Below are 11,830 nucleotides of genomic sequence, written 5' to 3'. Positions count from 1 at the left end.
CTATATATACAGGTTTGTGTAAGATGGACACCTTTAACACATAATATCCTAATAGCCTGATCGTGTTGTAAACAATTAACAACGGTCTGTGGAAGTCGTGAGAATACGGTTTTATAATTCATTGAATGTTATTTGTTTACTAACAAACGGAAAGAGAAAACTAAACGAAAAGGTGTCCCATCTTCCCCCACCCTACCATAGGTGAGGTTCTTCGGCAAGTCACGTCAGGCGATTTAGTGTTTAGACCAGAGTCTTTAAACAAAACACGTTAAACAAAACTAACCTTTTTAAATCACGTTTAAATCAAGATTTTTGAATTTCTTTTTCTCTATGTTGACTTACGCGCGCGTGTGACGTCATATTAAGAAGTTGTAACATTTATTTTCATTCCTGTTGTCAAAGTTGACACTTTCTCATACGAGTCTTATCGGTCAAGATTAGCTTTCGTATATTTGTTTTTTGTTTAAATTATTCGCCGTAACAAACTGCTGCTTTCATAACAAAACTAAGAAACGATAATTTAAACTACCGCAACTTGTTACCACGTTCAACTTCGCCTTTCTCTTGTGCGCCCGGCTAATTTATTTCCGACCGCTAACGATATGGTATCAGCTTAAAGAGCGCGGTTTAAAGTTGTAATGACTGTAATTTGCAAAGTTTCTGGAAAAAAACACTTCACCAAAACATAGTAAACGACGCCTTTAACCGTTCTGCTTCTAAGAAATAATTTAAATCCTCAAGAACGACTAAAGTGGTCCCACTACAAAGAAGTTAAACCCAAAATATGGATAGAGGACAAAACGGGTTATTACGTCATTGTTTCTCGAATTCGGCAGTTCTGGAATCTAAAAACGAATTGCAAACATACATTCGTTAAGCAGACTGCGTGACTGTGTTGGAAAGCGTGATAAAAAATTGATGAGGGCTTCGAACGCTTAATCCCCCACCCTACCCACACAGCAGATGGAAATTTCACATCCTGTACGTGTACTCGCTTTGGGACGTAGCGGGGCAGACTGCTGTTATTTCATTTCCCCGGAGTCTTGCATCTGTTATACTGCGCGGTAGTTCGCAGGCGAAATAACCACATCAAGTCCCTTAAACAACTCAACCAGCAATTAGGGACATAATGCTTTGTAACAATTCAATAAACTTTACAATAATTTAATCAATACATTGTTAGAAAAAAGTTGTTCAGAGCGAGGTATAGTCCCGCATATTGTTTGATTAAATCCCATGCGATAAAGGTCGCAGACGAAACACAAATTCGTTCGTATCCGGAACGAGTACCCTCTTGTTGAACTCTTTAAAACCACATTCGTAGTTTTGTTTCTTTAATAACATTCATTGTTTTTAGGAGGCCGAGCAAAAAGTAAACGGAGGAGTTGAGAGTGGAACTAACGGTCATGCTGACGTAGAAGTACAAGTGGTAAATGGGAATGGAACGCCTGCTAAAAACGGCGCTGACAAAAAGGCTCGCTCACCGATCAAATTCAAGCTTCCAAAAGGTTTCCCTTCGTTTAAGTCTTCGCCGAAGTCGCCTCCGACCGAAAATGATAAGGTCGTCGAAGTAAAGACGGAAGAACCGGCTGCGGAAAGCCAGGAACCAGCAAAGGAAGAGAAAAAGGAAGACGCCGATGAAGATACTAAGCAAGAAGAAGCAGCTGCTACACCAGCAGAAGAAGAGCCAGCGAAACAACAAGAAGAAGTTGCTAAAGAAGAAGAAACTCCGAAAGAAGATGCTCCCGCACAAGAAGAAGCCGCCGCAGATGATGCAAAAGTTGAAGACGCACCAGCAGCCACCGAAGAAGCTGTGGATCAAGCTCCAGTGGAAGAAGCGAAGTCCGATGAAGCAAAAGAAGAAATTCAAGAAGAAACTAAAGAGGAAGCGAAAGAAGAAGCTGCAGCTGCAAGTCCGAAGAAAGGAGGAAAAAGTTTAAAAAAGATCTTGACCGGTACCTTTGCTTCGATCAAGCGAAGAACCTCCAGTAAGAAAACGAGGAAGGAAAGCGTGGATGAAAAGGTGGAAGAAGTGAAAGAAGACGCTCCCGCTGATGCTAGTGATGCTCCTGCTGCTGAAGAAGCGAAACAGGATGAAGAAGTTGCCACAGAAGAAGAGCCAAAAGCAGAAGAACCAGCCAAGGAAGAAGAAAAAGGCGAAGAAACCACCCAGGAGGCCGCCAACTATGAAACACCAGCAGCATCGGAAGAATCTTCAGCACAGGAAGAAGCTGGTGAGAAGACGGAAGATAAACCAGCTGAGGAAGCAGCCGATGCTCCAAAAGATGAAACGGCAGAAACGGAAGACGCCAAAGACGAAGGTGAGAATTTGTGAACCTGGTTTTGCAGCTCAGAGACTCATTCATTGCACATTACTATATTTTCTAGTTTAAAATTATTTTTTACTAAAAATAAAATCTTTGAAAATATATGTTTTTATAAACAATCATGTTTTAAAATATATCATACTTTTTCCAGGTTCCCCATCTAAGTCTCCAGGTTTTATCGGCTCGGTGAGAAGTTTCTTCGGCAGCCTTGGACGTAAAAACAGCAAAAAATCGAAGGTACGTGTGTTTATCAATTTGATTTGTATGAATTATACAGTAGCCAATTACTTTTAAGAGGTTTTGTTTTAAGGTAACATAGTATAGGGGGGGGGGGCGACACGGCACTTTTAGCACATAATATCCGAATATCCTGGTCGTGTTTCAAACAGTTAATAACGGTCTATAGAAGTCGTGAAGATACGGTTTTATAATTCTTCGGAGGTTTTTTGTTTACTACCAAATAAGAGAAGAAAATAGAATAAAAATGTGTCCCCTACCCCCCCTACTATATGATAGATCTTATGGAACAAATACAAGATCAAACACCGTTTTGTAATTTTAATATTTGGCTAACGCGACACAATAATAATTGTGAAAGTAAGAACTTCAAAAGTAATAACTTCCATTACAAAAAGAAAACCCAAAAACGTCAAACGTTTTTTCAAAAAACACGGGTGTAAAATTTGCACTAAAAAAATAATCGCAGTTTCACATAACATAGTCTATACGTATTCACCATGGTTAACATAGGGAGTAACCTCAGTATTCCCATATCTATGATAGCAAGGTTCCTTATTGCTTTCATCGGGAAATTTAATTACATTGAGGTTGCTGTTTTGCTCCAAATCTTGCATTGATGTAAATTTTTGTAAATCAAACAGAATACACTACTAGTATACTTGGGTTCTAAGTTATAAATAGATATAGTAGGTTGGGGTAAGATGGTCCACGTTTCCATTCTCTTTTATTGTTCCCTTTGATAGCATCAAAAAATATTTACAGAATTATATAACCGTAACCTCGCGACTAAAAGCAACAGTGTTAGTACCATGTGTACTTAGCTATGGTTCGTAGCGATTTTCAAATTTCAAAGTGCTCCTTGTTTGTTACATCGTAATTTCTGCAATTCGACTGTTTGTTGCGTCACAACCAGCCTTGTTACGTCACAGTCTGCATTAATCTTTTAAATCGGGATTGATTGTTCGCCGCGGTTTGTGAACGAATGTTGCGTGGCCAGACAGTCTGACGTAACGACTGAATAAACCTCATTCCACCTTCACTAATTGTATCCAAAGAAATGAATAAAATTTGTTTATCCCTGATTGGTGGGTAAAGACAGTCGTTGTATTTCATACATCATACCCACTTTTGAGTTACCACATATGTCAGTTTCAACAAGATTTTTTTTATTCCGGTTATCCTTTCTTGAATCCGGTTATCCTTTAGTTAACATAGGCCACCTGCCAATTTTTTTTGCGTTTCGACGTCGTATTCAAGTCGTCTGCATTTTGATATTGCTCGTATGTTCTTATATCAAAGAAAACCCAGCAGGTTCGATGCTGCCGCCTTTATGTGTGGTACCATAGTAGGTGTAGTTAAATGGCGTTGGTTTTTGATTGTTAAAACATTGGACAAGAAATGACGAAACATCTTCGCGGATTCGTAAAATCACTGAAGCGTATCATGCCAGATAACTTCCCGACCTATATACGGCAACAAGCGGTTTATGATGTCACAAAACCTCTGGCATTCAGGGATTGGTTCATTAATAGATATTACGTCATAATCACATGCATCTGGATAGCTATATAGACGACCTCCCTCCAAGCGTTGTTTAGTCCATGATATAAACCACTGGTATAATTTTCCCTGGAGAATTTAATCTGATTCGTCTTTGTCTTCGATTTAGTTTCATAACCAAGTACCACCGATGGAAATGGGTTCATTTTTCAGTCGTAAGAAAAAGGTAGTTTATTCGTTTTTTTTTGTTTATGATTTGCAGACCTTTTTATGCATAGTGGTAAATGTTATTAAATGTATTGTTAATAGAAGTTTTAGTCAGTTAGGAGATTTATTACTTACAAGTTTAATTTGTCTTTGAAATTTACCCATGTTTTTATTGGAAATAAGCCGTAACATATATAACGTCTGTTGGATTAGTCGCGAAACTGACCCAATAAAATAGGACTTTATAAAACTGACGATTGTGAAAATAGTCGTGCTAAAAATCTTGATTTATTTAGGAGAGAATGTTTTTAAAGTTTGTTTTCCCATTCGATCGCTTTGATTGTAAAGTCTGATTAAGTATTCGTTAAGTTTATGCGCCAGGATATTTTAACTGGTTCACAGAAAAAAATCTACAGAAGTGCGAAAAAAAGAGTCCGTATATAAACATGTTAATATAAGTGAAAACTTGGGAAAACATGTTTATATACGGACTTTGATGAAAACTATTTATTATTAAACTGAAGCGCGAAAATATAAGCGAAACTTGTGAAATAAAGTCGGAAAATTTGCGTCGTATTATTTTTATAATTGACTCAATACTAGCAATTATAATTTCTCCCGTTGACAATTTCCAAATCCTCATCTTGCTTCGTTTTTCCCACGTTGCCAGATTACTTGTGCTTTCCTGGCGATTTAAAATTTAAAATCCGATTGTTACGTTATAACTGGATGATTGTTGCGTAATCCTATATATTATCCGATCACTAAAACTATTGTTGGTTTTTCTAGAATAGATTTTGTATTTAAACTAGTAGACTGAAAGTAATTTGTTCAATTACCAGCATTATTTACTGTATGGTTGTTGTTTAATTCCGTAAAACGACTTATATTAGCAAATTAGTTAAGTTTTTGGTTAGTAGGAATGCTTTTTATGAGGTTTTTCAAATCTATAACGCCACAGCCTAGAAACCTATTTTTACTTGTTTGGATAAATTGGTTCAGCAGGTATTATAGTGTAATGTCATACATGAAGCTTTTCCGAGCTTTTATTGTCAAATTAATAAAACTATGGGATTTATAAGCTTACATTTATAAACATACGAGCGTTATCAAAATGTTCGTATTATACTTTTCTCCTAAAAAACTTGTGGTTTGCGAGTCAACATCAAACTTTTTATGATCATTTCACTTCGACCTAACGAGTTTTAAATCCTCTCACAAAATATTTGTCCCCAAATGAAAGTTTGTATGCGACTTGATAACGAAACCTTCTGGTACAGCCTTGTGTATTTGTAGCTCGGGTTTGTTGACATCTTTAAGTGTTCGGAATGTTAGATTTTGTTTATTTTTGGGAATGGTCACTTGGACTGGACAAACATTTGCGTAGGAAGTTTGACTCGCCTCATTGAGTCAAACGGCTACGTTAGGTTGTTTGCTGCTTCTAATTACTTCAAGGGTGAAGAGGTATCTTTTTAACCATGGAATTTAAATAAAAGTTTGAAAATTTTCAACACATGAAACTATTTAAGTCTAACTTTTAAACAACTACTTAGTACATTGGTTTGTTTTTTGGATGTTAAATAGATATTTTGAATATTTATTTATTTGGAATAAAAATCGTCGCTGACAATATAGTAATTCGACTACTATAGATATTATACTACCAGAAAAAGCATTCTCGCTTTTAGTTTTTTCCCGTTCCTCTCGCTTTAACTTCCCGCTGAGCAATCACCACCCCTTTCTTTACTGGCCATTTAAAACGCCCCTTTAAACCTATCAGTCATTTGTAAAGTTCTGAAGTGGTCCTGTCGACCATCTAGGTCTGGCCTGTGTCTTTCAGCATGTGTTCCCTCCAGGTTTCGCTTTCTTCCCATTCACCTATATATACTTTATTCATTTATTCACACTACGATTTAGCTTGATCGTCCAAAATATTACTCAAACTAAAAGAGGTTTGGACGTCAGTGTTGCCATTCAATTTCAGAAAAAATCTGGCATCACTTTGCCTGCCTAATTCTGACGTACTCACTCCTTTTTGAAGTCAGCTTTTTAACTCTTATCTTATCGCCGCCTTGGCTCGCATTTAGTTTTCCGCACGTGGTTATAATTATCATCCACACTTCCCATTATGACGTCACAAACGCTTGGCAGAAGATCGCGTTCTGTGCTTCAAGTCACATAGCCTATCAATGACTTGACGCTTTTCGCTTTCTTCCAAGGATACAACCGACTTTTGGGATCTAAAATACATTTAAACAACTGTCTTTAAAAGATCAAACATTGAAACAACTACCGTTTACTTGCTTTTTACAGATCATACATTTAAACAAACCCTAAGACAACCCGTTACACCCAAACGAAGCCACAATCTCAGTTTCTTTTTAAAAAGTTCTAACTGTCGTCGCTGTGCATGGTTTGTCACAAAAATTCCGAGAATTCTTGAACTCCTGAATACCATGGTTTCAGTTTACTCCATGACGTCATACAACCCTCTCTTAGGGTTTGTTACGTCATAGTGAAAAATAGGGAAGCCGTTTGTATACAAAGGATATGCTGACTCGTGTACAAAACATGAATATGACGCGACCATGTATATTTTGTTTTCGTAAGCGAGAGTTGTTTTATCTCCTAAACCACCGTTAAAGTATGGACATAGTTCGCCCATATAATGACAATTATAATGTGTTCTGTTGATATAATAGGTCGGGGTAAGATGGTACACGTTTTCACTCTCTTTTGTCTTGTCATTTGGCAGTATATTATATAACCGTATGTATCCTTGCAACTCCGAAAGGGCGTTGCTGGTTGTTAAAACACGTTTAGAAAATGTGTGTTAACGGTATCCAACTTACCCCACAGTTCTATGCCAAAGTTTTGGCTTGTTGAAACCAATAACTACAAACACAAACTTTTCAAACCTCGTTGAAGAGTTGTATTAAGTTGTAGTGTAGAAACAACTATAGTTTTGGTTCGGTAAGCACCCCATGGGCCATCTACACAACACAATGCCGTGGTTTTCCAACTTTGAGCGGTGCTACGGTTCAATAACCGTTGTAGTCATTGCACAACATGTACACATAGCGTACGCGGTATTGTCGGTTTCACGCTTCATTCCTTCTTATGAAACACACGCTTCAGTGTATATTTCAAGCGGAGGATCTTTTTCGTTTATTGTACTATATTTTTGGGACATATAGTAGGGAGGAGAGGGATGGTCTCGTCCCATTTAGAAGTAAACAAAGAACATCCGAAAAATTAGAAATCCGTATCCTCACGACTCCCATAGGCCGTTGTTAATTGATCAAAACACGATCAGGATTTTTAGAAAATTGCGTGCTAAAGATGTCCCTCCTTATCCCAGTACTATATGTATTAAAGTTAATCTATTTAATAGGAAGAGCCGGAAGAGAAAGAGGACGATGCTGCAAAAGAGGAAGAAACACCAGCAGCTGCTACTGTAAGTATAAAAAAGTACTATCTCTGTGTACTCCGTTTTACATGAACACCCAAACATCACCTGCCTATTTTATAACCTGTCAAAAATCGAATTTTTACAACCCGTCAAAAATCCAATACATTGAACTGCAGATTTTACAAATAAAAGTCAATTATATTCTATATGGGTGATGTCCTAGTCTACTACCTGGGATTTAGGACTACACAGTTTAATTCGGGAGTCGCTTATTTCATATCCTTGGTATATATATAGTAGGGTGGGAGAAGACAGAATACCTTTTAGCACATAATATCCAAATATCCTGATCGTGATTAAATACTACCTGAGGATACAGTATTATAATTCTTTAAATGGTCTTTTGTTAACTACCAAATGGGACGAGAAAATAAAATGAAAAGGTGTCCCATCTTCCCCCACCCCACTATACCAGAAACGTTTCGATTGTAGACATTGCGATATAAGAAATGTAGCTCTGTTTGTATGGTGTTTAACTTTGGAAAATACGATAGCCTCCCATGCGAATACAATGGAATGCGACACGGGTTGTAATTTGAATGTTATTCTCGTGGGGGCGTGAAATTGACGAGTAAGCTTCAAAGCGTTGCACATGATAGCTTTATATCAAGTATAGCACTATTGAAGTGCAAAGAGCTTTTAATGTGTGGATTTGGTGATTTGAATGCCAGCCAAACGCTAATTAACGATTTCCTAAGCACGCCGTAATGTATATGAAAAAATAATAGAAATTTGAACGTGTTAATGGGATTAATTTTATATTCGCAACCCATGAAATAGAACATCCGTGTTACAACAATCGTCTTTGCTTTGTCAACGCGAGGATAAATCAAGTTTCATCTATTTACTCTTTTTTCTTCCAGGATGATGCTCCAGCAGAAGAAGCCAAGCCAACCGAAGAACCAGAATCACAAGAAGCTGAAACTCCAGCAGCTGCTGAAGATAAACCTGAACCTGAAGTAGAATCTCCACCAGCAGCAGCCGGTAAGTTTGGAATTCGTAATATAACACTGTGGGGTAAGATAGAGACCGATGGTGCACATCATTCCGTATATTTTCTAATTGTATTTTAACAATTAACAACGCTATTTTTAAAGTCTTGGTGCTATGGTTTTATAATTCGGTAAATATTCGGTGTTTACTACCAAATGAGACGATAAACGAGATTGAAAACCTGAACAATATTACCCCAACCTACTATTAATTACAATCAGCGGTAATTACAATTTTTCGAGTTGTTTTGTAGGCCAACAGCTTGTTCCACCAGCATCTAATAATACAAGCTGCAACTATAAGAAAAATCAGACAGAGTTAGTTGTTTTGTCGTCATTCGGGCACAACGTCACGAATCATATGCGCATGTGTAAACCACTGAACCAAGAAGTTCGCATTATATTCAATTCCTAATTCTATCAAGAAACCCGAATAGGGGGACGGTATTAAACACAAAGCCTCGGCCTAGTTTAAAAGGAAGGCCTCTATCATTGTGGGTACGAGGCGTGTATTTATCGATTATACTTCCATTTCCTCAGCGCTGTGATTAAATTCCACCGGTCCGGAAACGTCCTTAAAATCACACCGTTTTGAGATTGGTCGTGATATCGAACATATCTCAAATTAATGCGGGACACTTTTTCATGTCACAGTTAAAAAACGTGCGCTTAACAGCAAGAGCAAAATAAGCACATAATTCGTACACGCTGAAAGTGCCTTCTATTTTTATCACCCGGGCGACTTTTCTTTTAAAGCTTTCGTGTATCAAATATTTTAAATTCCGAAGTTCTCCCGCCACAAGGTATGCCTTTACGTTCTTTAAGTGGGAGGCTTCTTCTCCTATAAAACATCATAGTTTATCATGCTCGCGTACATCGTGTGTATCTTCTTACCTACTAGGATACATAGCTCGGTCTATGTTTGCCCTATAGCACCAACTAACGGCCAAGTATTTAAAACCCTTTGTATAGAACAGTGCACTTGCCTTTATAATTTTAGCGTTAATCAGGAGCATTTTGTTTAACAAAAAAATGAAATTATGTTAAGTAGGTATAGGATGGTGGGGAAAGATGGGGCACCTTTATCACATATTATCCAAATATTTTGATCAAGTTTTAAACATTTAACAACCGTCTATGGGAGTCTTGAGAATACAGTTTCATAGTTCGTGTTCTTTACCACTACTCTGAAAATAGAATAAAATGTGTTTCATTTCCCCCCACCCTACTATATAACATTTTGGGTTAAAAATTATTGCCAATTAGTTAATATGGGTTAATTATCTGTAGTCTTGCTGCTCGTTATTCTTTTGATGTTTCAAATGATCGCGGCTGTTTATAACTCGTTGTCCGCACTGATAACAACGTTTCTGTGTTGTCGGTTTTGCCACAGATAAGCAAAGGCATTATAAAGAACTTTGCCCTGCTTGCTTACTTCTTAGCTAAGTGCTGCACATTCCTGGAGACCCCGGGGAGTCTTAAAAGCGCTAAGCGGCTTTTAAACAGGGCGTAAACAGCAGATAGCAGCAAGCAATGAACGGTTGCCAAAATTGACGTTTATATTTCAACAAACCGAAATTATGTGGTTTCTTATCAGAGTCTGTAAAACCCAAACCGTTTTTAATGAATAACATTGTTATAGTGGGTTTTACAACTTTATTTTTGGCGCGACAACAGTAAGTAAAACATACAAACATTTTATTATTGAATAACAACTGCTATTTTGGGCCTGTAATTTTATTTTTGGCGCTGCAATAACTAATGAGTTTTGGCGCTGCAATAACTAATGAGTTTTGGCGCTGTAATAACTAATAATAAATAAAATCTATTTCGTAATATGAGGCTCTTGTTTTCAATGGACAATCTCAACAAAAATCGTTCAGATATCGTTTTGATAAAAACATACAAACATTGCTAAACTAGCTTTTACAATTTCATTCCATTTTTAGTGCGCCAATAATTAATAGGTATATAGTAGGGTGGGGGAAGATGGGACACTTTTGACACATAATAACTAAATATCCTGATTGTGTTTTAAACAATTAAGAACGGTCTATGGGAGCCATGAGGATAAAGTTTTATAAAAAAAATCGTTGAATGTTTGTTTACTACCAAATTGGAAGAGAAAATAGATTGAAAAGGTGTCCCATCTTCCCCCACTCTACTATAAAACTTGATAAAATTGTTCTTGTTTTTAATGGACAATCTGTTAACCGCATTTCGCTCCTCCAAGCTAAACAATGTCCACACTTAGCGTTGTTTTAAGCGCTTGTATAGTGCTTTATAGTTAAACAACGGGGCAGGCTTTATAATAACAAAGTGTTCATACCCTAACTTTTGAAGGTGTCGCAACCTTTGATCCAAACTTACTCAAATTAAAACCGTTTACCAAAGCTTAGTGTTTTAATTCCAGACCATTTCGAACTGTTAGTGATTTTCATGTAAAAAGTTTACACAGACGACATTTATATAGTAGGGCGGGGGAAGATGGGACAACTTTTCGTTGTATTTTTTCGTCCCATGTAATGATAAACAATGAACATTTAAAGAATTATAAAACAGTATGGTCACGATTCCCATGAACGTTGTTTGGTCAGAATATTTAGATATTATGTACTAAACTTCACATTATACCGTTATACGTTTAAATCTAACATTCACGAAGTCAAGTTTAATATTTTCACAAAGTGTAATCGTTCCGCACTAAATGAAAACCATTTTAAAGAGTGTTTTACCCAAAACGTTGACAATGACCGCTATTTCCTCACAAAACATCCGATCCAAAGTCGTTTAGCCTCATTTACAGTTGCGAAGCTCGCCGCATGTCTCCGGGCTATTTAAAGCTACATTCCAGACCAGTTTTAGATTTTTATTACCGCGCACAAAACATACTTTGTTTCTTTTGTTAGCTCTTGCAACGCTGACCTAAATTGTTGCTATTTCGCTGCGTTTGACGAGAAATTGTCTTGTAAATGATAAAATACGAGGAAATAACTGACTTTACGACCGAGCAAAGTCATTGCTTCTTTTGTGCTCGAATTTTATTAACCATTTTGTTACTTATAGGAAAATATTGAAAATGTATTAGGTCG

At 37.1% G+C, this 11,830-nt stretch overlaps 1 protein-coding gene across 1 annotated transcript in view; it reads left to right on the top strand.

The window, feature by feature from the left end:
- Positions 1-11,830, top strand: part of LOC100178083 (protein TsetseEP) — a gene marked incomplete in the record, with an annotated part of 17,115 nt that overhangs the window by 1,283 nt on the left and 4,002 nt on the right. The window contains 4 exon segments of the mRNA XM_009863484.2: positions 1,358-2,321; positions 2,479-2,564; positions 7,669-7,731; positions 8,610-8,730. Of these exon segments, the coding sequence (XP_009861786.1) occupies positions 1,358-2,321; positions 2,479-2,564; positions 7,669-7,731; positions 8,610-8,730 (1,234 nt within the window).

Source organism: Ciona intestinalis, unplaced genomic scaffold, assembly GCF_000224145.3.
Source record: "Ciona intestinalis unplaced genomic scaffold, KH HT000150.2, whole genome shotgun sequence".
Taxonomy (NCBI): domain Eukaryota; kingdom Metazoa; phylum Chordata; class Ascidiacea; order Phlebobranchia; family Cionidae; genus Ciona; species Ciona intestinalis.
This window is presented reverse-complemented; position numbering and strand designations above follow the sequence as displayed.